Source organism: Falco cherrug, chromosome 5 (genome assembly GCF_023634085.1).
Source record: "Falco cherrug isolate bFalChe1 chromosome 5, bFalChe1.pri, whole genome shotgun sequence".
Classification (NCBI taxonomy): domain Eukaryota; kingdom Metazoa; phylum Chordata; class Aves; order Falconiformes; family Falconidae; genus Falco; species Falco cherrug.
The window spans coordinates 60,400,115-60,423,763 of NC_073701.1; the positions used below are offsets into that span (position 1 = coordinate 60,400,115).

At 37.4% G+C, this 23,649-nt stretch overlaps 1 protein-coding gene across 1 annotated transcript in view; it reads left to right on the forward strand.

Moving 5' to 3' along the window:
• The first annotated feature begins 5,836 nt into the window (after positions 1-5,836).
• Positions 5,837-23,649, forward strand: part of NAV3 (neuron navigator 3) — a 414,479-nt gene continuing 396,666 nt past the window's right edge. Inside the window, exon 1 of the mRNA XM_055711535.1 lies at positions 5,837-6,197. Coding sequence (XP_055567510.1) covers positions 6,126-6,197 — 72 coding nt within the window. The 5' untranslated portion in view covers positions 5,837-6,125. The remainder of the gene's footprint in view (positions 6,198-23,649) is intronic.

A 23,649-nucleotide genomic window follows, 5' to 3' on the forward strand; every position in this document is an offset into this window, starting at 1 on the left:
CCACTTACAGAAATAATACAAAATGTTTCAGCCACACATGCACTTAACAAAAGAAGAATCATCTCTGTACTTGTCCTTATGTGGTTGCTTTTAAACACCATTATATTGATTAGAAAGAGCTGTATACACTGTAGCTTTTTGTACTGCTGTGAATGAGGAGTGTATTTGGACCAGTTTTACAGGTGTTTGAACTAGAATTAATTTTGTATCAGAATAAATAATTCTGTAGGCAAGCCTTGCTATTTAGAGAAATTTTGTTGGCTTACTAGCTGCCTTCCCAGGCTGCTTTCATCTGGTGCAGACAAGCCTTTCTATGGCACTTCTATCATACATGATTGCAGAGAACAGATACTGGCTTCTTATTCTGAATGCTGGCTAAAAGCAGTGTTCTTTGACATTGCTCTCAAATCCTCCAAGAGTCAACACCATCTTCTTTTCCTGAAAACTCTTTGTGTGCCTGATCATGAGCATGAGTTTTATGAGGAGCAGCTGGGGAGGGTGGTTTAGTCTGGAGAAGAGGAGGCTCAACAGGACCATATTGCACTTTACAATTACCTGAAAAGAGGTTGTAGCCAGGTGAGGGTAGGTTTCTTCTCCCAGATAGCAAATGATAAGAGGAAATGGCCTCAAGTTGCACCAGAGTAGGTTTAGATTGTATATTAGGAAAATTGTCTTCATGGAAAGTGTGGCCAAGCATTGGAACAGGCTGTCTAGGGAGGTGTTAGATTCATCGTCCCTGGAAGCATTTAAAAACCATGTAGATTTAGTGCTTAGGGACATGGTTTAGTGGTGGACTTGGCAATTCTGGGTTGGACATCAAGTTGGACTTGATGGTCTTAGAATCATTTAGGTTGGAAAAAAAACTTTGTTTGCAGTCAAACCTATACAGAGATCCTAAATGCTTTCTGCCTGTGGGAAAAGACTACAAAAAAGCTAGGAAGCTTTCATGATTAGAGGTAAGCTTTTTTTTGAGGTCATTGTGAAGCTATTGCTATGGGTAAATTATTAGAGCCACACTGGGGTACCAAAACACCTAGAGGATTTGTAGGAGCATATCAAGGATGGAAGTTAGATCTCTGGTATCTCTGAACTGCCTGTCTTCAATATGGAGCTGAATTACTTTGCAAAGCTTTGTAAAATGTTAGTGGTGAGCCTCATTTTTTTTTTTTTTTTATTGCAACAACCTGAAGGATCAGCCCCAAGGACAGTGGGGCAGAGGTGATGCCTTGCACAACAATATGCCTGGCTGCTCCTCTCAAGGGAGTCTTGGGGCCTTGTCATTCTCCCATATCTTCTCTCGGCCATGCTGCTATCCCTGGCTACACTGATGGGCAGGAGCTAAGGCTGATTTGCCAGCATCTTGCGTTTTACTTTAGTTGTATACTGAGATTTACAGCTGACACTTGCTTTTGATCCTGGCATAGATGCTGTTGTGTTTGAAAGAGATGAACAGGTATTGTGTTCAATTTCTGTTCCCTCCCATTCCCCAAATTCTGCATCATCATGGTAACTGCATGTAAAGTAGAATCTCCATCTTGATAGTGAGGTATTAACACTGAAACATGGTGTGTTTTCCCTCTAAAATTTGCATTGCCTTTCCTATCAACAGCATACCCACAAAATAACTCCTGTATCAATATTTCCAGAAATGCTTTAACAAAAACATAACTCTCCAATGCTCTTAACCATAAAACCCTATCAGGGCAGCTGGTAATACACAGGATGCAGCTCAACAGGCTTATCCTACACAAAAACAAAAAAAAAAATTGAAAAGCACAAAATAAAGCCACAGTTTCATACCTGTACCTGCTTCAAACTAACTACAAATTCACTTTAATGGTGGCAGAAGTTGAGGATGTCTGTGTGGGCATGATATGATTCTGAAAAAGAGAGTAACCTGTGAGGGCTCTAATGCATCCCTGAAAACAGTAACTACCACAGAGCAATGTCTTGGTGTGTAACCTCATAGGTAGCTATCAGAATGTACCTTATGAAGTCATGGAGTTTTAATGCATCAGAAAGTCACCAACAATGGGAGGAAACCCAGGATAAAAAAAACCAACAAACAAAAAACAACCGTCATTATCTAGATTTTTTTCCTGAGGTTGTAGAGCAACTTTTCCTTTGTAGAACTGTGAAAACTGATGAAGACAGAGTAATTCCTTACAGCTCCCCTTTCCTGTCCATGCTACCCAACCAGATCGACTTGCAACATCCAGACTCTCTAAAGATATTTGTCTTAACTTCCACCAAATATTTAGTGAATGTGCCACTTAAGGAAAAATAATAATAAAAAAAATAAATATGGAGGAGGCCTTCAGAGAGCTTGAGGATGCTGGTTGCTTCCTGAAAATCCTGTCAATGTAAACTTTTCAAGAACTACGTGTGTTGGTAATAAGGGTAGTACAGAAAGGATAGCTCTGGTGATTCTCAGAATATAGTCTAGGGTTGTTTCCCATAGTCTGAGTAACCTGTAGTTCACAGTGTAGCAAAACAACAAGTTCTTTCAGGCTAAGTCCACCTGAATTTAGACAAATAATAGAGGTACCTAAACCAGCTTAATCACCCTGAATACCTTCCATAGCACATCTCAAGAGGAGGAAATCACTAAGCCCCAGTCAGACATAGGTTTCAAAATGTTTTCCTCATTGCCTTGTTTAATAAGTAAGTCTAAGGATGCTTCTAGCTTGCATAGCTTGCTCACTTTCTTTAGGCCTGTCTTTGTAGTGCTAAATGCTTAATCTGCCAGACTATTTTATTATAAGTATCTGTAAGTGATTAGGCTTATTAATGAATGAATGTTATGTGTCTGTTAAGGGAATAAAATTGTAAAAAAAGCTCTGATTTATCTTTCCTTTTGCATTTGTTGATGATCTAGTAAAACCCATGTTATTTAGTGTGTGATCATTAGGATTTCTAGCACTCTAGATATTTTATTCTGTGATTGTGTGCATGTTAAATATCAGTGTAAAATGGTGAATAATAAATCGGGTGTCACTGTTTAAAAAAAAAAAAGCAAGCCAAAAGCATTTTAATTACAGCTGTTTATGTTGAAAAGACTGAAGACCATGGAACAATGTGCTGAATGGAATGAGCAAGAATTGCCACCCTGTGCTTTGCATGTTAAAAGTAATGAGGGCAGTCCAAACAAAATTATTTGTATTCTGTCCAACTTTGGCTTCAAAACACCATACAGTTCCACAGAATAGCTTAATTGCCTGCTATCGCGTAATTGCCAGGCATGGGGAGTAATATAATTTACATGTCTGACCATGAAATGAACCAGGGAAACTGCTGGGTTTTAACAGCTTGGTTTTGACTTATCGGAGCTTTAGAATTGTTACAGGCATAAATCCAGATGCTGATAGCTGTAGCAGTACCTCATGTTTTATCTTCCTGCATCCTGGCATCATAGACTTGTGACTTTTTGTGGATCCCCAAAACTGTCAAGTGGGGGGAACTGCAGGTTGTACCTGTGAGGCCTTGGTTAGGATTGGGAACGGTCTGTGCCTGGGAGTGGTGTCTATGTCTCAGTCTCTGTGGAAACAGTGAGAGAAAAGCTGGGTGTGCTTGGGAAGGTTATCTGAGTGGTGTCTTAATTCAATAAAAAAATCTAATTTTATGGAAATTTTTAACAGTGCAGTTTTAATGTCTATTTTCTATATATATTTCTATTTATATTTCTATTTTCTGGGCAGTTAACATGCAGTACAATCCTGCTATTTATTTCACTGACTTTCCCAGGATGCTCTAAATGATGAGTAGAAAGGTGTTCTCTAAGTATTTGAGTCTACTTTGGTGAGCGTATTTGTAATATGATGCTTATCTGTGTCATTTGCAGGAGGTGGTGATTCTCAAAAGTTAGAATAGCAAGCAGAGTTGGTTACATTCTTAGGTGGGACTTAACAACCTAAAGCTGTGTTTGGGAAACCAGCCTCTGCCTGGGTATACCTTCTGTCATTTAGTAGCTTTGTGTATAATTGTTGATATTCCTATGATTTCACAAGGCAGATGCATCTTCTGTTTGCTTCTAGTTATTTTGGAACAGACATGTCCTTATTGTATGATTAGTCCTTTGTTGATATTGTATTCAAATTTATACAAAGATAAATATGGGTAAGAAATAGCTGCCTCACATTGTAGTTGTTGAGAATAACTACAATTTTATTCCTTGTTGGGACACTTTTTCGTCTGAAGGAGAAATTGTATCCCATAGGACAACATGCTGTCAGTGTTTCTTTGTATCAATATTGAGCCCTTGATTTTGTCTCACTGTTCAGTTTATCCCACCCTTGTGGAGTCACCCAACCTGTGGTAACAGCCTAAGTCTTTCTCCGGTGTAACTGGATCACAAAAAGAAAGCTTGCTATTTTAGTTGTGGGACTAGACATCTTTCGGGTTTTTTGTTTTTAATTCAACACTATCAAAAAATAACTTTTCATGGACTGCAGCAGGTTTTGCCTTTAAGTCCCAAGTGAAAAATGCAAATTTGAGAATACTCAGAAATCCAAGATACCAACAACAACCAAACCAAAAATGGAGCAATGAGTTGTTTGGCATGGCATGAGCCTAGTGACATCTATTAAAAAACATAAGTAGCTTTCATTGCAAATACAGAAGGTTAGTTCAGATCCTCCTAGAAGCACCTTTCAGACTTGACTGTCAGTTCCCAGTCTTTGTTTCTGAACCTCAGGTTTAGGCACCTAGGGTGAAAAAAACAAAAACCAACCCCCTCAAGCCTCCCCAGCCATAGATGCCTAAATATGGATTTCTTTCTTTAGAAGCAAACTTCAGGCATCAGCTTTACAATTTTTGGCCTAAGTATAAATCAGGTACTGTAGAGTAGCATTTGTACCTTAGGTATGATGAGAAGACAGTTTAAGCTGATAGTAATACTGGTAATGACTCCACTGAATTTTGGATATATTTATTCTAAGAGAAAATAAACTTTCAATGTCATTTTATTAGAGACAGACTGCGTGAGCTAGTGTGTACCATTCCATACACTGTATCTCTTATTCTGTATGCATTAGTGAAGGCATGTTGTGAAATTATGCATTTAAAATTAATTTAAGTGGCATTCAAATTATTTTTTATGGGGGCTTCATCTACTCAGTTATTCAGTTTATACGCAATTGACTTTCAATTGCACTGAAGGAATGAATATTCCACAATGTTGTTCTCAAAAATGACAGAAAAGACACTGTCTCTTTCTCTTGCAGTTAGCAGAACTTTAATTTTCTGGCAAACAAGTCTTGTTTGCAGTTTGTCTTGTTTTATTTCCCACCTACTATGTGCAGCCTTTAAGAGAACTTTTGCAGGAGGTGTGGGGTTTTTTTGGAGGGGGTTTAAAAGTTGTTGTATTTGCTAGGACTTAGTATTCTGACTACAGGGACCTTGTCAGTGTTATACAGGGTATTACTTTTTGAAAGCACTGAGTAGGAGGTAGATGATGATGATGAGAAATTCTTTGCTCTTTCCTTTAACTTTTCCTGGATGTGTGTAGCTGGAATTCACTAACTGTTAGCAGTGAATACTCTGTGTGGCTGCTGTGGTGTAAAAGGGGATGAGAAGAGGATGAGTAGGATCCTGCATAGGTTCATTGTCCCAAGTATTAAATAAAAAACCCAACAGTACTAGTTATTTTTAACATATTTTTTTTTAAAAAAACACAGCACCAAGGCAAACAAACACCTCTGTCCCCACACCTGTTAAAAGACAGATGAACAGTTACAAAGAGTGACAGCAAATTGCAAATCAATATTGATGATCTTTTTTTCTTTCCCCCAACAGGTTCACAGTCAGGATGTAACCTTCTGTAAAATGGAAACCTGTGAAGAAAGATACAGATAGCAGTTGGAGTTAAAAGTAGTGGATGAATATTTCTCTTCTTAAACATCAGCATTTTAAAACGCTATGGTGATTTGGAAAGTTCTAAGAGTGAACTGCAAAGTTTTCCTCAGCTCTACCAATGGGTTTCTTAGTCATTTCTCCAAGTCATTGATGTTCAGAGATGGTGTGTGATGGGAAAAACACCATGTCTCTGTGTTTGTAGCCCCTGTTTTAAGGATTAGTTTGCTGTATTGCCGAACAGATTTCCTTTTGAAAGGCAAGGAGTGAATGTGATGGATTTATCTTCAGAGATGAACAAACATGGAAGGAATCCAGTAAGTCATAAACTAGAAGATCAAAAGAAGGTAAGATTATTTTTAATTATACTTAATTATATTTGAATCACTTGCAAATTCTTTGATTTTTAGTAAACAGGAAATGTGCTTCTGAGGGTAGACTGCTATGCTCACACACTATTGCAGTACAGTGAGTTGCTGTTATGGGACTCAATTTTTTCACTGTCTAGTAATTTTCTTCTTAATACTGCTTGATTACCTGGTAATTTTGTGTCAAAAGCTCTGAATTCATCTAGCAATTTCTTTGGCAAAGCATTTACTCATGATCAGTGCTGAGTTCATGGCAGAGACCTGCTGATCCGAAGTAAGTATTTGATAATCAGCCTGTGAGACTGTTTGAGATCGTAGTCTTCTGCAGTGGATGTGTCGGTAGACCCTTCTCCCATTGTATCCTACCTGTAGTTCTGTATATTTTGGTTTTCAGATAACTTGTTGTTGTTCAGGTTTTACCTTTCAGTACCCAAGGCAGTTGAAGCATGTAAATTCATGCTTCCACAATATGGAAAATCTTTTGGAAATCCCGCTTTTGCAACAGACTGTCCAAAAAGGCTCATGTTCCCAGTTCATCTCCTTTGCTTTTTCATACTGGTCTGGAAATTTTTCTAATGCTTATTTCATAAAACTCAATTTCATGCTTTTTAATATCATTGGGTCCTCCCTTTTTTTTTACTTTATTGGTAGTTTGATTTTTCCTGAAATTTTTTTGCTATTATGTTTTGTTCTTTTAATTTTATTCTTTTAATCTGCAGTTTATTAGAAGTTCAAAACTCTGTAATACTTTTTGTACCTTGGCTCTAACGTAAGGTCTACACAAAATGGCAGCTAGCAGAGAAAGTGCATTCTGGTGTAGCGTTCTGTGGCTGTAGTACGCTTCATTCTAGGCCTTAAAATGAGATTTACTGGCCTTTTTGCATTACTGCATAGGTTCATTGAGGCTTTTAATGTCTCAATCATGCATCAGTGCAGGTTATATACTTTATTATTGCACAGGCTAATTTTAAAAAATGCTGCTGGGTTGGATCTCTTTTCAAATTTTGGTTTGAAAGCTGCTGGCTAAGGTTTTAAATAACTTTCAACTTGTTTCAGAAAAATACAAATTGGGAGATATTTATCCCAATTTAATACAATAATATTGCAGGCAACATAAATGAAAGAATTTTAAGACCTAGAAAATCAAATACTTGGTTTTAGTGCCTCTGAGATTTGTTATGTGTTAATCTAAGTCATTCAGTCACAGCCAATAGCCTTTAAAGTGCAGAGGATTGCTGGAAATATACCATGATAACACATGATGAAACGATTGCAATGTATATTCAGCTTTTGAGTGCAATTTTTGTAATGAAAGAGATACAGAGGTATGTGATAGGAGATAACTGCTTTAGAGCATGGGACTTTCTTCAACTTCTAGTTCCTACTTTTCTGTGGCACAAAAAAAGGCTGAGAAATATTAGCATTAATCTCACCATCCAGTGAACTTTTTTCTGAACCATTACTCTGTGATCTGGAATAGAGTATGCTCAAGTACCCTTTTCCCCCCACCCCCCTCTTATTTCAAAAGGATTTTTTCCCCTTCATGTCTAAAACCTGCAGATTCACTTCTAGAGACTGAGTCTTCAGATTGCTTAGGAGGAGAAAGTTTGTTTCAAAGAGGATCTGTTGTACCTCAAGGTCAAATGTTTTCTTTGAGCTGGTCTGTGGATATTTTATCCAGCTGTAGAACTATGCAACAACCACCAAAGTCTCTGCTGCTTCTAAAAGACTCTGCTCCTGTGGTGTGGTTGAAGCTGAAGAAGTAAATGTGATGATAATACACTGGTTAGTTTTCATTACATTCAGGGATCCTTACTAGTAATTTAATATCACTGATATGCTAGTATCAAGTTCATTATAGAAGGCTAATATTTCAATAAAGGAAGGCTTTAAAAGTGATGGGGAAACACAAGCAGTAGTAGCAATTTGGCTATCTCTTTATGCTACATTGATTGTAAAGCAAATTTTGAAATATGTTAGAAGGAGTGAGTGAAATAAAAATGGACCAATTTAGGAAATATTAGTTGATTTACTGGCTGACATAGAGCACCACTAAGGCATCTATCTGAATCAGACCAGGCAGAAGTCAAGCTGAATTGTTGTATAAATAACGTTGTATAAATAAATGAAAAATTCTGTGTTCTGGGAAGACTCAGCTGTTCTGTTGCTGCAGAATGTATCATCGCTGGACTGTTGTATGCATAAGGAGATTTAGGAAAAATGGAGAAAATCTTCATGTTAAGGATATAAAATTTCTTGGGTAGTTTTAAAAAGGCAGACTGTGCTTTGGCATTTAGCTTTTCTAATACTTTCATAACTATGCTATATAGTTACTTTCTTATGATCTGGATTTAGGCCTTGACAACTATGTTTATATAATTTTCATGTTATCATGTCTGTAGGACACTCAGATACGCTCCTTATCTCAAAACCCATCAAATGCTATCACCTGCATTTTAAAGAGGTGCATACTTTTTTTATGGTTGCAGAACTATCAAGCTCCTTAACCTTTCTGTAGCTGCAAGATGCGAAGATCGGTTTACTGATTTCTGGCAGTAGTCTATGTTTGTGGGACTGGAGGTTTCTCGGGGCTAATACTCAGGTGTTTGAACCTCTTGAGTTCAAAATGAGGCTCAGGCACAAAGTGAGAGCTTTTGGTAGCTGTGTGGAACCAGTAAGTTCAATTTCTGTAGCTCAAGTGTTGCGAAAGGGAGGGAGGCAGACCAACAGAAGGCGGTGCAGAGAGGTAAAAGATCTTAGAAAGATCATTGTAATCAGTTAATTTGACCTCCTACAGAAAAGAGGCATAGGACTTCTCTCTACAAATTCTTCTAGCTGGGTACAAAGCCTAAAGAAGTTGGTAATGAGCTGGAATGGGCAGTTCTGGGATGTCCATCAGCGTTATCTGCTTGAGGGACTGTGTGTCCATAGTATCTCTGTCCAAAATGTGTTGTTCTTTCTTCCATGCTGTAGGTGCCAGGCATACAGCTCCATCCATGTAGAGATTTCAGGTTAAATTGTGTGCTTCTGCATCTCTGTCATTCCCAGTGTACTGTAATTTTTTGTTTTAGAAGTATGATCATATTCAAGGTTTTAGGACATAAATGCCAGTAAGTAGCAAATGCTTGTATACCCATTTACAATATGGTATGCATGGTTCATTATTTTAGTGCATGGTAAATGGTAGAGAGCAGTATGAACTAGTTTGAATAACAGGTTTCTATATGCAACTTGTTGCAAATAAGTTTTGAGACTGGCTTATCAATCTGTATTTCATCATTCAGCAGGGTTCTTCAGTTTTCAAAATCAGCATAAAAATTTGTAATCTGCTGCCACATGCATGGTTTGTGCTAGTCAAATTGTAAAATGCATATGTAAAATTTCCTGACTACTCCAGGCGTTTAATTGTAATGTTTCCCCCCACAAGAAAGTCCCATTGTGGCCATTTCTCTGACAGACTGGAAAGGTTACTTGGTATCTTTCGAAAAACACCTGCTTGCCTCAGGAAGGCAAAGCCAAGCCTTGCAGCCGTGACCTTCTTAAAGTCTAGAGACTGGGGTGGGAGCCCAAGAGCGGCTTCACTGTAAGTGTATTGCATAAGTGTGAGGCAACATGCTGGCAGACTGCATAGGTTGCAATACCCTCCAGTATCATTTATGTACTTGACCCTGTGTAAACCTATAAAATTTTCAGAACTATAGTAATGTACAAAATACTTCCCAGTATGATAGTACGTAGTCCCTTAAAGGTTTGGCATATCTGCCTTATCTGCTAATTTACTACTTTCTGTTCCACAGTGTCTAGGGTGTTTCAGAGAAGCTCAGAGTCCCTATCCTCGCTCACACCAAAAGATGTGCACCTAGATTTGAAATCCATCATGCAGAATACGGTAGTAGTAATGTTCTTGGTGGAATTGCTACTTTCCAAAAGAGGAATCTTTGCACTCTGTGGTGTTTTAACCCCAGCCAGCAACCAAGCACCATGCAGCCGCTTGCTCGCTGCCCCTCCCCCCCCAAGGGATGGGGAGAATTGCAAAGGAATGTAAAAGTCAAGGGTTGAGATAAGAACCATTTAATCATTGAAAATAAAATAAAAATGAAATAAATCCCACCAATAATAACAATGACAGTTATTATGAAAAAGAGGGAGAGGGTGGAGGAATGAAGTCTGAAGGGAAGGGAGGAAGGAAAACAAGTGATGCACAATACAGCTGCTCAGCACCTGCTGACCAATGCCCAGCCAGTCCCTGAGCAGTGAGCAGCAGGCCCCAGCCAACCCACTCCCCTGTTTATATACTCAGCATGATGTCCCGTGGTATGGAATATCCCTTTGGCCAGTTCAGGTCAGCTGCCCTGGCTGCGTCCCCTCACAGTTTCTTGTGCCCCTCCAGCCTTCTTGCTGGCACGACCTGAGAAACTGAAAAGTCCTTGACTTAGTATAAACATTACCTAGCAACTACTAAAACCATCAGTGTGCTATCAACACTGTTCTTACACCAAATCTCAAAGACAGCACTGCACTAGTTACTAAGAAGAAAATTAACTCTATCCCAGCTGAAACCAGGACACACCCCCACTGACACCATTGACATATGGCTTGGAGTTCTGCACGCACAAAATGGTCACAGGGATAGTTTTTCATCACATTTTCTTTTAAAGTCTTTCAACCAAAGGCCTCGGTCCTTGTGTTCAGAGGCTGATCCAAGCTAAATGACAATGAAGGAGAGTTTTCAGTACTTCACCATCACATATACACAGACACCACTCCCCCCACCCCCATTTTTAAATATGAGAAAGGGCAAGGATCTCAGTTGCTTTCAGAACAGATGGCATTATTTTCTTCAGCCTTTCTTTTTGTAGGCAGATGAGCCACTGAACACAGAGGGATTTTTAATAGACACCAAGACAGTATTACTAGGCAATAATTAAATGTACTTAATAAGCAGAAATACCAAACAAGCCTTGCCAATTGTTGGATGTTTTGCTGGTCTCCCCAGTAGCCATTTGGAGATTAACTAACCGTCCAATAATCAGTCACTTTTTGCTTGACAGTGTAAAATAGTAGTTTGCTGTCAAAAGCATCAGACAGTCTTGATAGGCAAGCTTTTAAAAATGAGATCAAGAGAGAAGGTTTGGAAGGGACAGATGAAATGGGAGGAATCAGCATGTGTATCACATTGTTCCTCCATTCCCTACCTGCTTGGTCTTAGTTGATATTCAATACATGGAGCATTTTGGGAAAATCAGATGTCATTGTCATGAGGTAGTTGGGCCAGGAGCACAATTTGTTCTTGCAAACATGCTCATACTGCTGTGTCTATGCTTCCAATTTTCACATATCGGTTCTCATTTTTATGACTATATTCTGTAGTCACCCAACACCTGTTTTTAAAAATAATGGCATGAAAGACTGGTTAGGCCAGGGTTGTTGCTATTCTTATTTAATAGATCATTTTAATTTGAAGGCCAAGGATCCGGATGATGTTTCTTGTTATCTCAACAAAAAGTTGATTTCTCCTATTCTGTTTTTATTTTTCCCTCTGAGGCCACTCTAAATGAGCTTTCTCTCCCTCCCCCTCTACCCATCCTAGTCCCTTCTACACTTATATACATATATGTGTATGTTCTGTGTGGGTTTTGTCCATCTGCCCATCTGCCCATCTGCGTCTCTGTCAGGGGATGCTTTGCAAACAACTGGAGGTCTGAAGATCTGGTGAAGAGTCAGAGACTTAAGCTCAGTGTTCACTATTATCCCTTATCTCACAACAGCTGGCAGGTTTTTTCTTTCAGAACTTATATTTAGTGTTTTAACCAAAACAAGTGGGGTGAGGGGATAGTGACGGGTCTTCAGGGCTGAGGGAAGAGGTTTGTTCTCTTTTTGTTTTGCTTCTGTTTTTTATTTGATACCTTTGAATTAGGCAGAGTTAGGAAAAGCCCACCCACCTGATGAGAAGAAATAGGCTGGGGGTATAAAACTACCGTTACTTCCCAAATTCTTTGTTATGTCACCCTATCATATATTACTTCTGTCTTTCCCTTAAGCTGTCTCCCTCTGTGCTCCATGAATTTTCTGTTTCAAAATTTATGCTAGGAAGACTTGAATTATTTCCCTCTCTGCCAAACCTCCCTGGGGCCCCACCACCTGACTCCTCTCACTTGCTGAAATTGTTCCATGTGCTTTGCTAGTGCAGTTGTTCCAATAAAAAACAAAACAACAAAACACCCAACAAAAACAACCTTTACAGGCTCACTAAATGGTGTTAAATATAATCTAATGAAATGTGAATCCCATATTTAATAATTCGTGAAGTAAATTCATGTCCTCTGCTGCATGTTTACAGGGTTCTTTCTTCCTGTTAAAGAACCATGATGGAAATAAGATAGTACACATTTCTTTTTTGTACTTTTTCATTGCCATCTGAAAGCCACTGTCTACAACAAAGGCTCAATTTACAGAGCAGTGGTGCACTAAAACAGCTGAGAAATTAAATACTAATTGTTGGGTTTTTTTAAATACTGACTGGCTGTATTTTATATTTCAGTAATACGCCTTGGTTCCTTAGCCAGTTACTTTTCTTTCCACTTAACAGTAGCAGCTTAAAGATAATGTGAATATATGCCTGGTAACTGAATAAAACTTGTTTAAGAATACCAGGTAAAAGTTGTACGGGATGTTATCGCTGTCTGGTTGGAAGAAGTTCAGCTGCTTTGCACTTACTTGTGCTGGTAGATTTTTGCATAACCACATAGCTGAAATAAATACTATTTTGTATGTACATATACGACCTGGTTTTGGATATATACTACACAGTAGAGTGAAAGGAAGAACAAAGCTTTTCACTTGGGTTAATAATACACCACCCTCCACACCTTGCTCCAGGAAAGGTAGTACTATTGATTACTTGCCTTGGTCTTACTACTAAAGGTACAGTTTCCAATTTCTACCAATTACATTGCTATTAGTAAATATGCAAATGTAGATTTAAGTGTCTCATCTCAAATGGTCTTACCTAGTTTGGAATGAGATACAAGGGCTAAGAAGCGGAAAACAGTGACATCTATAAAGATACAGTTTGCTCTAGGACACCTTGATGGTTACAAACTATCTGCAAGGTTTTCACTTGTCTATTAGAACAGGGGAGAAAAAAAGAAGACTAGAGGCTTCCCACCATAAATCCTGGTTTTTGATTGCTGTCGCTCCTAGCTTTTTCAAAGAAACCTCGTTAGCCTTAGTACATAGAACAACTTAAGTGATAATATATAGCTAGGGTAGTAAATAAAGTCATGTGGATTTCTTTTTTGTTATTTCTCTGCAGTGGCATGGTAAAATAAGGAAAACACTATAACTGTTATTTAGTATTTTCCTGCTCTTACTGTTGTTATTTTTAAAAAGTGTTACTGAATAATATCTGCTTAGCTGCTCTTGTCTTGAAATCCTCATCCGGGAAAATCTTCTGCATGTCAAGGATGAAATATAGATTAGGAAAGGGTTGGGCTGCAAAAATAATACACAACCTTGTCCTGTCTTGTCTTTTCCCTCCATAAAAGGAGCACAAGCTTGAAAAGCAGTTGCATAGAGCACTGTACAGTGGGGAATCTGAACTGAGGCTTCTAGGTGATCCTTGTCTTGCAGTGTGACATTGTTCTGGGATTTTTATCACCAAACTTAATGAAGATCATATCTTTTGAAAGACTTGTTGAGGTTTTTGCAGTTTGAAATCTGATCTTTGTAATAGGGATGGTCCCATAATAAGTGTATTAGGAGTCAACTATCCTGCTGACTTTTTAAAGTATTTTCTTAAATCTTGTGGATGATCCTGTATCAAACTGCATTCAGAGTAAATGCCTATTATTTTCTTGTCTCCCTTCTCTTGAACTTTGAAATTCCCATGGGATTCTTTTCTATGCTGAGCAGGTTCCATACAACAACAACTGAAAAGAGAATAGCCAGGATTCCTCCCAAAACATTGGGAAGAATTAAGTAAAAATAACCTGAACTCCTGATAACCCCCGTTGTAGACTAGGCTTGAATGCCTGAAAGAAAAAAAAAAAAAAATCACTAGATCAATGTTGACATGGATGTAACCAAAGACACTTCTTTTTCATTTTGACAATTGTTCTACTTCTACATTAAGTGAAAGGTACTTCTGTGTTTACAAAGGAGTTGGGAAAACTTGGTTTTGCCACATTTGCATTGAGGTAGTTTCTCTGAATCACTTTGTATTGTTGCTTTGAGATTTTAACTAGATCCTAAACTCAGGTCAAGTACTTTGCATCTTCCTGGTTATCTCTGCAGTCTTGCGGTACAAGTAAAGCATTACAGCTGTTGTTGAATCTGTGTCCTGGATGGAAGTCCTACCTATCTGCCTCTCTAATTCCTCTGAAATGATAATTATTGAAACTGGAAGAAGCATCTGCTGCTGGTCCTATATCAGTAGCAGTAAACCAGTGATGGAACGTACTGCAGTGTGCCTTTGAGAAAGATATAAAGACATTTATAAGACTGCATTTTGTAAATGCTAAAGCAAGAAGTCTATTGTGATACTGTATTGTGTGTCTGCTTGTAGAGCAGAGTTGTTAACTTTTTAAACTCATTCTAGATAGGTCTAGCCTTAAGCAACATAGGAGAGGACAGCCCTGCCTGGTACTGTGGCTTTTAGCTTCTGAATAGACACATCTGATGGAATCACTGAATGATTAGCAACAACAATCAATAGTCCCAAACTAAACCAGATCTTGTTCTCTTAGATACAAATATGCACTCTGAATAAAGAGGATGAGAAAGGGTTGTAAAAATGCAAAAATGATGCACAGAAAAGTTTAAAGCCTAGCTTCTACAAATTAGTTTTCTAGGATTCCTACATAATTACTAAAGGAAATGCATGTGGGGAAAAAACCTCCCCAAAACTGCAGAATTAGAGTCAAGGTACATTGCTGAGGTCTCATTAGTTTGTCACATGAGTTTCATAATGCAGACAACCCTTAAATGTGAATCTCTGGCATCTGGATATTGTACCAGAATGGAAGACAGCTTTGTTATACCTTAGTCTGAAGTGTCAGTGTTCATTGGCGCTGCATTCCAATGGAAGAATACTGCTGGGAGATGCCTCGGTTTTATTTTTATAATGCCTAGGTATTGGTATTAGCCCAGTGCTGAAGTGCAAAAGAATGTGAAGGCAGGGAAGAGCTCTAGAAATTGTTATAGTATTCTTTTTAGTGCAAACTTACTTCCTTTCACAGTTGATTATCAAAAACATGAATATCCATTTTGTTTTGAATATAAGTGTATATATATACAGACTAACATAGTTACATTGTATGTTTTCTGCATGTAAATGAGCAAAGCTGTGCTAGAAGAAAAGGTTAATAGAGCTGCTGAATTTAATATTAATGTTTCCTTTATTTCACAGCTGTGTTTTTGGTGTTGCTTGTTTTCTGGAAGTGGGTTTTAGGTTTTTTTTGGTTTTTTGTTTGTTTTTTTTTGAGGAGGTGGGTTTTTTGTGGGTTTTTTGTTTGTTCTTTTTTTAGACATCAGTATATCCAACTGTTAGTGAAGTGAATTCTAGAATGATATAATTCATTTGAGGGTTTTTTGTAGCATGTTAAGATGGAATAAAATTGTACCTCAGTAGACACTGCTGTAGGCAAAATCCATATGTTTTTTTTAATATTAAAAGTCCTTGATGTCTTCTAGAATTGTCAAGATCTGGTATGGAAATTTCCCTTAATGGCACTTTTACCTGAGTGACCAAATGTAGGTTTTGTCAGGGAAAGGGACAGCTCCTGGCATCCAGGGCTTTATTTGAAGGTATGTAGCAAAGCAGTTGTTCCAGTTCAAAATTTATTATTCTTGAAGGAAAAATAAACCTGTAGTTGAAATGCAAGTCAGCAGGCTGTCTTTATAAGTTAGGCTCTTGATATTATTTTTCTTTTGTCTGTTTCTCCTTTCTTGTTGTATTGTTGTTTTCTCCTTTCTCTGTCAGTTTTTTTGTCATGTTTCTTCTATTCTTTCTGCATGTTTGTAGCCTTCTGTATGTTTGTTTTTCATTTTCCTTCTCCTTTGCTCAAATTAACCCAGCTTATTGGGTTTTTTAATGACTGCATATACAAACACACAGATAACTGTGGGTTTAAATATGCATATCTACATGTATGTACAAGTATTTTGAGTGGGTGCTTGCATATAAGCATGTAATATAGACAACGATGCATAGGCCAATCCCAAGTGTAATTGTATTAAAATGTTTTTCTTTCTCCATATTCCATTTGTTTCTTGTTTTTTTTTTTTACCCCCGCCCCGGAAAACAGTATTCTTAGTTCAGGGTCTCTGTCACCCTGTGTGCATGTCTGTGCAGTGCTTAGAACAGGAGTCACTTGTCTGTAACTAGGGCCCTTGAGTCTTTTAAAAGCAGTAGTAATTGCATGATTTTAATGTTTTATTTTGTTTAAGTTGGAAATTTTTTTAAATGTGCATTTTTTAGATTTTGTTGTGAGAAATTTGTGTGTTTATATCTTTCCTCTTATATAGACTGTCAGTGTGCTCCATGTCAGTCAGAAACATGGAAGTTTCTCTTTGCTTTCAATAAGAGGTGCAGCCTTAAAATTCTGTCAGTCCCCATATCATCTGACTGACATGGTGCAAATGTCCCTCTTTACCTGAATCCCTAAACTGATGCCAGTAATAAGTTGCATGGTAAGTCTATGATGGGGTATTGTTACTCATAAGTATGGCGGAGGCATTTTACCAATAAAAGAGGACTAGGGGGAAGCTGCCAATTTATTTTTAAATTGCCTGATGTAAACACTCTGTAATTTGTCATTTGGAGGGGATAATTTCCAGGAGGTATTCTTTTGGCTTTATTGCAGAGGTCAGGTGACTTTGAATTTATTGTTGACGTCATAAATGAGAATCAAGGGGACTACAATACACAAGCACATAGTGATTCAACATCATAATCTCTAGAATGCTGGGAAGTATACATAAAGCAGTAATAAATGGGGTCCCCAATGATGGGCATAATTTAAAACCAGCTTTTACATATGGTTAGTACAAGATATGCTCTGATATCTTGAATGTATTTCTTACTTGATGTTTAGTCATTGATGTACATACTGATTTCTTGATGGTGATATTTTTACATTTTTTTCTTTTAAATATGTTGACTTCTTAAACAGAAGTTACCTTAGACACCTACCATTTTTAATGCTGTTGAGGCAGCAGTTCAATATTGAAGCCAAAATTCTGGAAGATGGTTATTTAGCTTGCCTGAACCCACTCTGTATTTGGAGTGGAACAGTTACTTCTATGCCAAACACCATCTCTATCTGTAAGTTTATGCAATAGCTTATTAATTATATAAATATGCCTATTGCTATATGACAGCTGCTGCTGTATCGCTTTTGGGAAGGATGACATAAGTAGAAGTTGAGGCAGAAAAGCTAAAGGTCTGATTCTCTTCTAGCTTTGTCAATTCTCTTTGTACCCTCAGGGAAGCAGCTTAAACTCAGTTTTAGCCACCTGTAAAATTAAAAGATTTTCTGAATCATTGATTTCTCTCGGAGCATTAAGATCCTCAGATTGAAGGTCAAATATATTTGCCTAGTGTTTAAAATAAATACACTGCACTCATGGCTATTTATTTGCATCGTGTCAGAGACAGGAGTCTGTCATGGATCAGGATACAGTTGTGCTGCTGCTGTAGGAATACAGTAAAAAAGACTGTCTGGCTTAAAGACCTTATGATTTGCTTGTTGTTTCCCTTGATTCCACTTTTGTATTTAGTCCCTAAAAGTGGAACATGCCTTTATGCTGGTAGAATGTGATCTCCTATATGAAACCAGCTATCACTTGGAAACAAAGCTGTACTGTGTATGAGAGGAGGGAGAGGTTTGTGTACACACAGGAAGGAATACACCGGCTTTTTCTTTCTGTCATGCTCACCAAAAACTTATATATGCCATAGCTATTACTGCATTGTGTCCATATTTTACTCTGATTTCCTGATTTTTCTTCATAGTAATCTAAACATGTTCTCAGGATTATAGGAGCCCTTTTGGCTGTGCATTACACAGAGTAATGCATTCTTAATTCATTCCATTTAGGTGGTAGCTAAAGTAGATGGCACTTTCTTGTCATTGTCATCTGCCACATGACTACTACTTACAATACCACTTACTCTTTCTATATATTTCCAAATGGTCATTTAAAGAAATAATTGCAAGAGGAGGAAATGGATCAGTTGGGGAGACGGATGAAAGAGATAATAGAAGAAAATTACAGAATTTTCCTAACATTTTCCTATGCTGGTTTAGACAACTGGGATTTTGTTCTTTTCTGAAAGTAGATGGAGCTGGTTACAACTTGCTCTGGAATATCATCATCCTGGTGTAAAATGAGCTTTCCAGCTTAAAATCCAAAGGAGCTCCCTTCTTTAAAAATGTACAAGTAATGCTAGCTGATTTGCAGAATTGCCATACATACAAAAAATAATAAAATGATGCATAAAAACAACACTCATGAGTCAAAGCAGTCTGTTAGGACTTAACATTACATCAAGATTTGATTTACATCTCTTGCAGGAAAAGATTTCAATATTCCATGCTATCCCATGATCAACAGTAATGAGCTAAAATGGTATGTAAATGTTATAAACAAAGATGATCCCAAGAGCAAAATTCCTAAGTGAATCTGTAATTCAAAAGTGCCAAAGAATGATTATGGAGATCTCAGAGTTGATTTTAACCTATCATAAGCAGAAATAATGCACATCATCTGCTTTGTTCACCTTCCTCTCCCCTAGTGTTTTTGTTCACTTTTGGTTAGTATTGCTATAAACAAACTCCTGAGCATAAAAAGAGATGTAAAATACCTTTAGCCTTTTTCTTGCCTTTTGCTTATCTGTATATGCCCATGAAATGATTAAAGTGAAGCAAGTCATTCCTCCGCAACTTGTGTCTAATAATTGTGGCCAATGCAAATTTGATCTGTCAAAAATCTTGTTGTGTTATCTTGATATGTCAGTTCATGGCACAGCTAGAAAGAAAGGAGGAGTTGTCATTTGTTAGCTGAACAGCTGGCCTAACAGACTGCAAGTTGTGTTCCCCAGGAATTAATTTTTTACCAAGGTAAGTTCAGTTGCATATTTTAAACTGTTAAATTTGCAGCTCAGGCTATGCTGCTTGCTTGGGTAACAATAGAATTTTGAAAGAGACAAAGGTGAAACCATCAAACATATCTTTACGGGAGGTGCTGGTCTTAATTTTTATTTTCCTCCCCTGTAAAGGAGGTTTTCATGACTGAGGTTGATTGCTCTGACAGCTGCCCAGGGAAACCAGAGACTCTCCTGTGTGGAAGTCAGAACATGTATGCTAGATATTTTGTGTTTTTTAAAAGAAAAAAACCCAACTGAAACCTCATTAAGGGGGGAAAAGGTATCCATTACTGCTGTTTAATATTTTCAAAAAGTACTTGTTTCTCCTTATCATGAGGTATTGGTTAAGACAATGTGTTTTGAGTATGCTGATCTCTACTCCCCCCCACCCCCCCTTCTTTCTCTACTGCAGTATATGTTTAGGAATGCTAGGGACACAATATTCCTAGAAGTACACCACTTGAATCAAGAGGGTTCCAATAAAGAAAAAGAAAAAAGGGTTGTGAGTTCTCCATTGTTAAAAACCTTTAAGACTTGAATAGTTATTTCTCTGTGTGATTTTAATGCTGTTTAAAATTTTTAGCCTTTATTACTATACACAGTGATTGAAGGGGCAGGGAAGCATTTGTTATATTTATAAGATATAGCACCAAGGCAGTCACAGAGTATCTAGAAATGTATCCTGGTAAGTGCTTCAGGCACATGCCATGAATGTTTGTAACATCATGTTTCTTCTAGTAAATTATGCTATGAACCAGTTCTCAAAATCAAATCAGTAGCTGCATGTTAATTTTTTAGAGGTGTGGTATTGGTGGCAAACTCATGGTTGAGGTTGTGTTTAGATTTACACTAAAATGCTTCACAGTTATAGTCTAAAGGTGTAATTACCCAAACCTTGTAGATAACAGCGGGAATCTTTCCAGTGATTTTTGGCAGACTTTCTGTAGAGCGTTTCAGTTTTTGATGTAACATCTTTTTGCAAAAAGCCCTTACTAAAATTTAAATGAAAAAGCAATTATTATTGTTCTACTTTCTTCTTTTTTCTTATGTTTGAAAAAACCCCAAAACCACACCCCACCCCCCAAAACCCCCAACCAAAACAAGAGACCCAAATGTGGCTACTTACAGCAGATGAGAATTACAGTCACCATCAGCCGCCAATATATGCGTGTAAGTGCACATGGTGACAAAACTTGGGCCCTGGGGTCACATTCAAGAACTTAAAGATATCTGTAGCTTTTGACCTCGTTGAGAGCAACCTAAAATCAGTTTGTCAGACAAAGACACTGCAGGTCCACTGAACTCCATGCTCTTTTGCGTCACCTCTAGGACAGCATTAGTTAACTTCAGCGGAAAAAACCCTCCTAATAATAAAAAAAATAAACCATCCAAAAACTGCAAAGGAGGTTCCTTCACGGCTTTGTTTTTAAGGCAACAGTGCAGATTGCTTTTAAAGACTGAAGCTCTTCCAAATCATGTTTTGTCTGAATGAGGCCCCTAAATGAGACTGATGCTTCAGACAAGAATGTAATTGGATGAGTTGCCTCTAATGTTCAGATTAAACACTTATTGACTCTTTCAGAGAAAACATTTTTAGTATCCCTTAAAATTCTTCACTGAATGTAGCTGGATTTTAGATTTATTTTTTTTTTAACACAAGGGCCAGAAAATGGAAGCTGAGCTGTTACCTGAGACACAGGATGGTATTTGGATTTTACCTTAAGAGTTATTTCTCATGTAGTCACTTTGCTTCTGGGAATTCATCATATTTCTCCAGATCTGTTTGTTTCTGGCTGTTATGTTTCCAGAGCTTTCCATCTTACATTTCAAAGATAGACTGCGCTGTTTCCACACACAGTACACCCAACCTGCCTTGATAGAAAAGAAGAACCTATTAGTTAAACTGGAGGGGTTGTCATGGGTCTAGGTGTTAGAAATGTTCTTCCAGTGCCGTGAGCTGGGGTAAGAGACTGCTTGCAAGTTACCTGTGCTCTTTATGCTTTGGGGTCACCCCACAGCCCATCTATCTGGTCTATGTCTAAAAAGTCTTCTTAAGGATAGTTTAGATGACAGCAAGACAGAGGAGCAGCAACTTTCCCAGTCATTCATCCTTTTACAAACTCCCATTTTTTTCTTTCATAGTCAAAGGTAGCTCAGCTGTTAGGTGGAGGATGAGGAATGTGGATGAGAAATTTATGCAGGTGAGGTTTTTTATTTTTTTTAGAATTTGTGTGGAAAGACTGTTGCAAAAGTGCTTGTACAAAGTTCAGGGGAGCATAATGAGACTTGTATCCTTAGACACAACTGTAATCGTTCCAAAGTTACTCAATATCGGATCAAATTTTTTTGTATGGTATTTTTTTCAGTTCTCACTCTGATGCTTGAATAATTTGTCTTGTTTTATATTTTTTTACTAACCTTTAATAAAAATATCACCTTTTAGCTGTGTAAAACCTTCTGAATAGTATTGAAATTACTTTGAAACAGTTCATGCCAATAATATATAGTATCAGCTGATGCCTTATTTTTCATATGCACATGCATTACATGGTAGTTTCAAAAACCCAGCCGCAGTAAACCTCAGAACTTTGGTACTATAGATTACTCTCTGCATGAAAATATACTGGCATATTAATATTTCTGCCAATTTCAGATACATGCAAATGTTAGGTTAATTTTTTTCTACTTTCACTGAGTTCAGTATTGGTGTTGTGGGTTTCCATTCATATGGAAATAAATGCAAAGGATGAGAATATTTGTTCTACATTTTCATGAAGCTGACTTTTATTGAGGATTAAATTAGACTCTTCAGATGGTGTGGTTTTAAAGACCACTAAGAAGAAAATAGAGTAGTAGATTAACAGGGAAAAAGAACAGATTGTCTTCCTTAAATGAAAATCCAGAAAAACTGTCTTTTAAAGTTCATTTCATGTCTTTATCTAGAACATGGAATTTTCAAATGAGCTTTTACTTTTTTTAATATATATTCTTGGCACAATTAAAGAAGCATCTGGCTATCTGGTTTGTGTAAACTTTAAAACAGTGGATTGTGAAAAGAAAATTTGTTCTATTAAGAGGTAATGGATACTTGCCTTTCCTTGCAGTTTACTTTTTTGAATAACAGATGCCTATAAATGGTCTTGTAGTACTAATTTTAATCAATAATGATGATGTCTTATGTTATTTATGTGATATCCAGTGTTTTGACTAGGATTAGGCAAGAAAAGGTAAGCTTTTCATAGATGGTGGGAAGAGATATATAATAGGGAGAGAAATAGATTGTCCACTCATAGAATCAAGGAATGAATAAATGAAAAATTAGAATACTAAGGATAAAAGTAGCACCTCTGAGTTTGTGCAGTGTACCTTGTGTGACTGAGCACACTGAAAAAATGAAGAAAATCAGCAATACCTGTATGGTCCCAACATGGCATGAACTTGTTGAAATTGCTGTAATTATGGTAACAGTTGTGACTTAAGCTTGTCAAATGTTCAGCTGACTTGTTTATCTCAGGAGTATTTTTTTGTTACTGCATATTGTTTTCTTCCTGTTTTTCCTTTCTTTTTTCTCTTAGCCCTCCCTCCTGTGGTGTTTATCACAAACTGAAGGCGCAAGCTCTCTGGGAAAGTGACATTTTTACAGCATGTCTGTGCAGTGCTTAGTTAAACTAAGCCTTTAACTTAATGTTTCACTTTAATGCTAGTTATCTTAAAATTCAGAAAATACAATTTTTAATTTTTTTTTCCTGTTAAGAGACTACAGATGAATCTGGCTATACTTTATTATACACAGGGTGGAGATCCATCTGGTTTAGTACTGTCATTTTCCAGGTAGGCACCCACTGGATGTTTGCATGCCACATGCAAATACTTGTCTTTGGCTTGGCCTTGATGGCAGCTGCCCCAGGGAAGAATAAGTAATTGCTAGCATTATCGTTATTTCATAGTAATTTATATTCAGGAAACTCTTTGGAATTACAGTCAGGGCCAGAAATTCCCATGGTAGTAGATACTCCTTGTATACATACAAATCATAGGTTGGATTGAAAAATTGGCAGTCTATACAAAGGTAAGCAGCATATTTTGAGCAGCTTGTCTACTTTAAGAGCTTTCCAACACCAGCCACGTTCTTTTTACTTGAAATTACACATACCCCCCTATACAAATACACATATGTTTGCAAATGTCCTAAACAAAATATTTTAAGGCTATAGGTCTAAGCATAAACTGGATATGTTCTAGCATATTTTTAGTGTATAACAATTTGACAATTAAAATTGT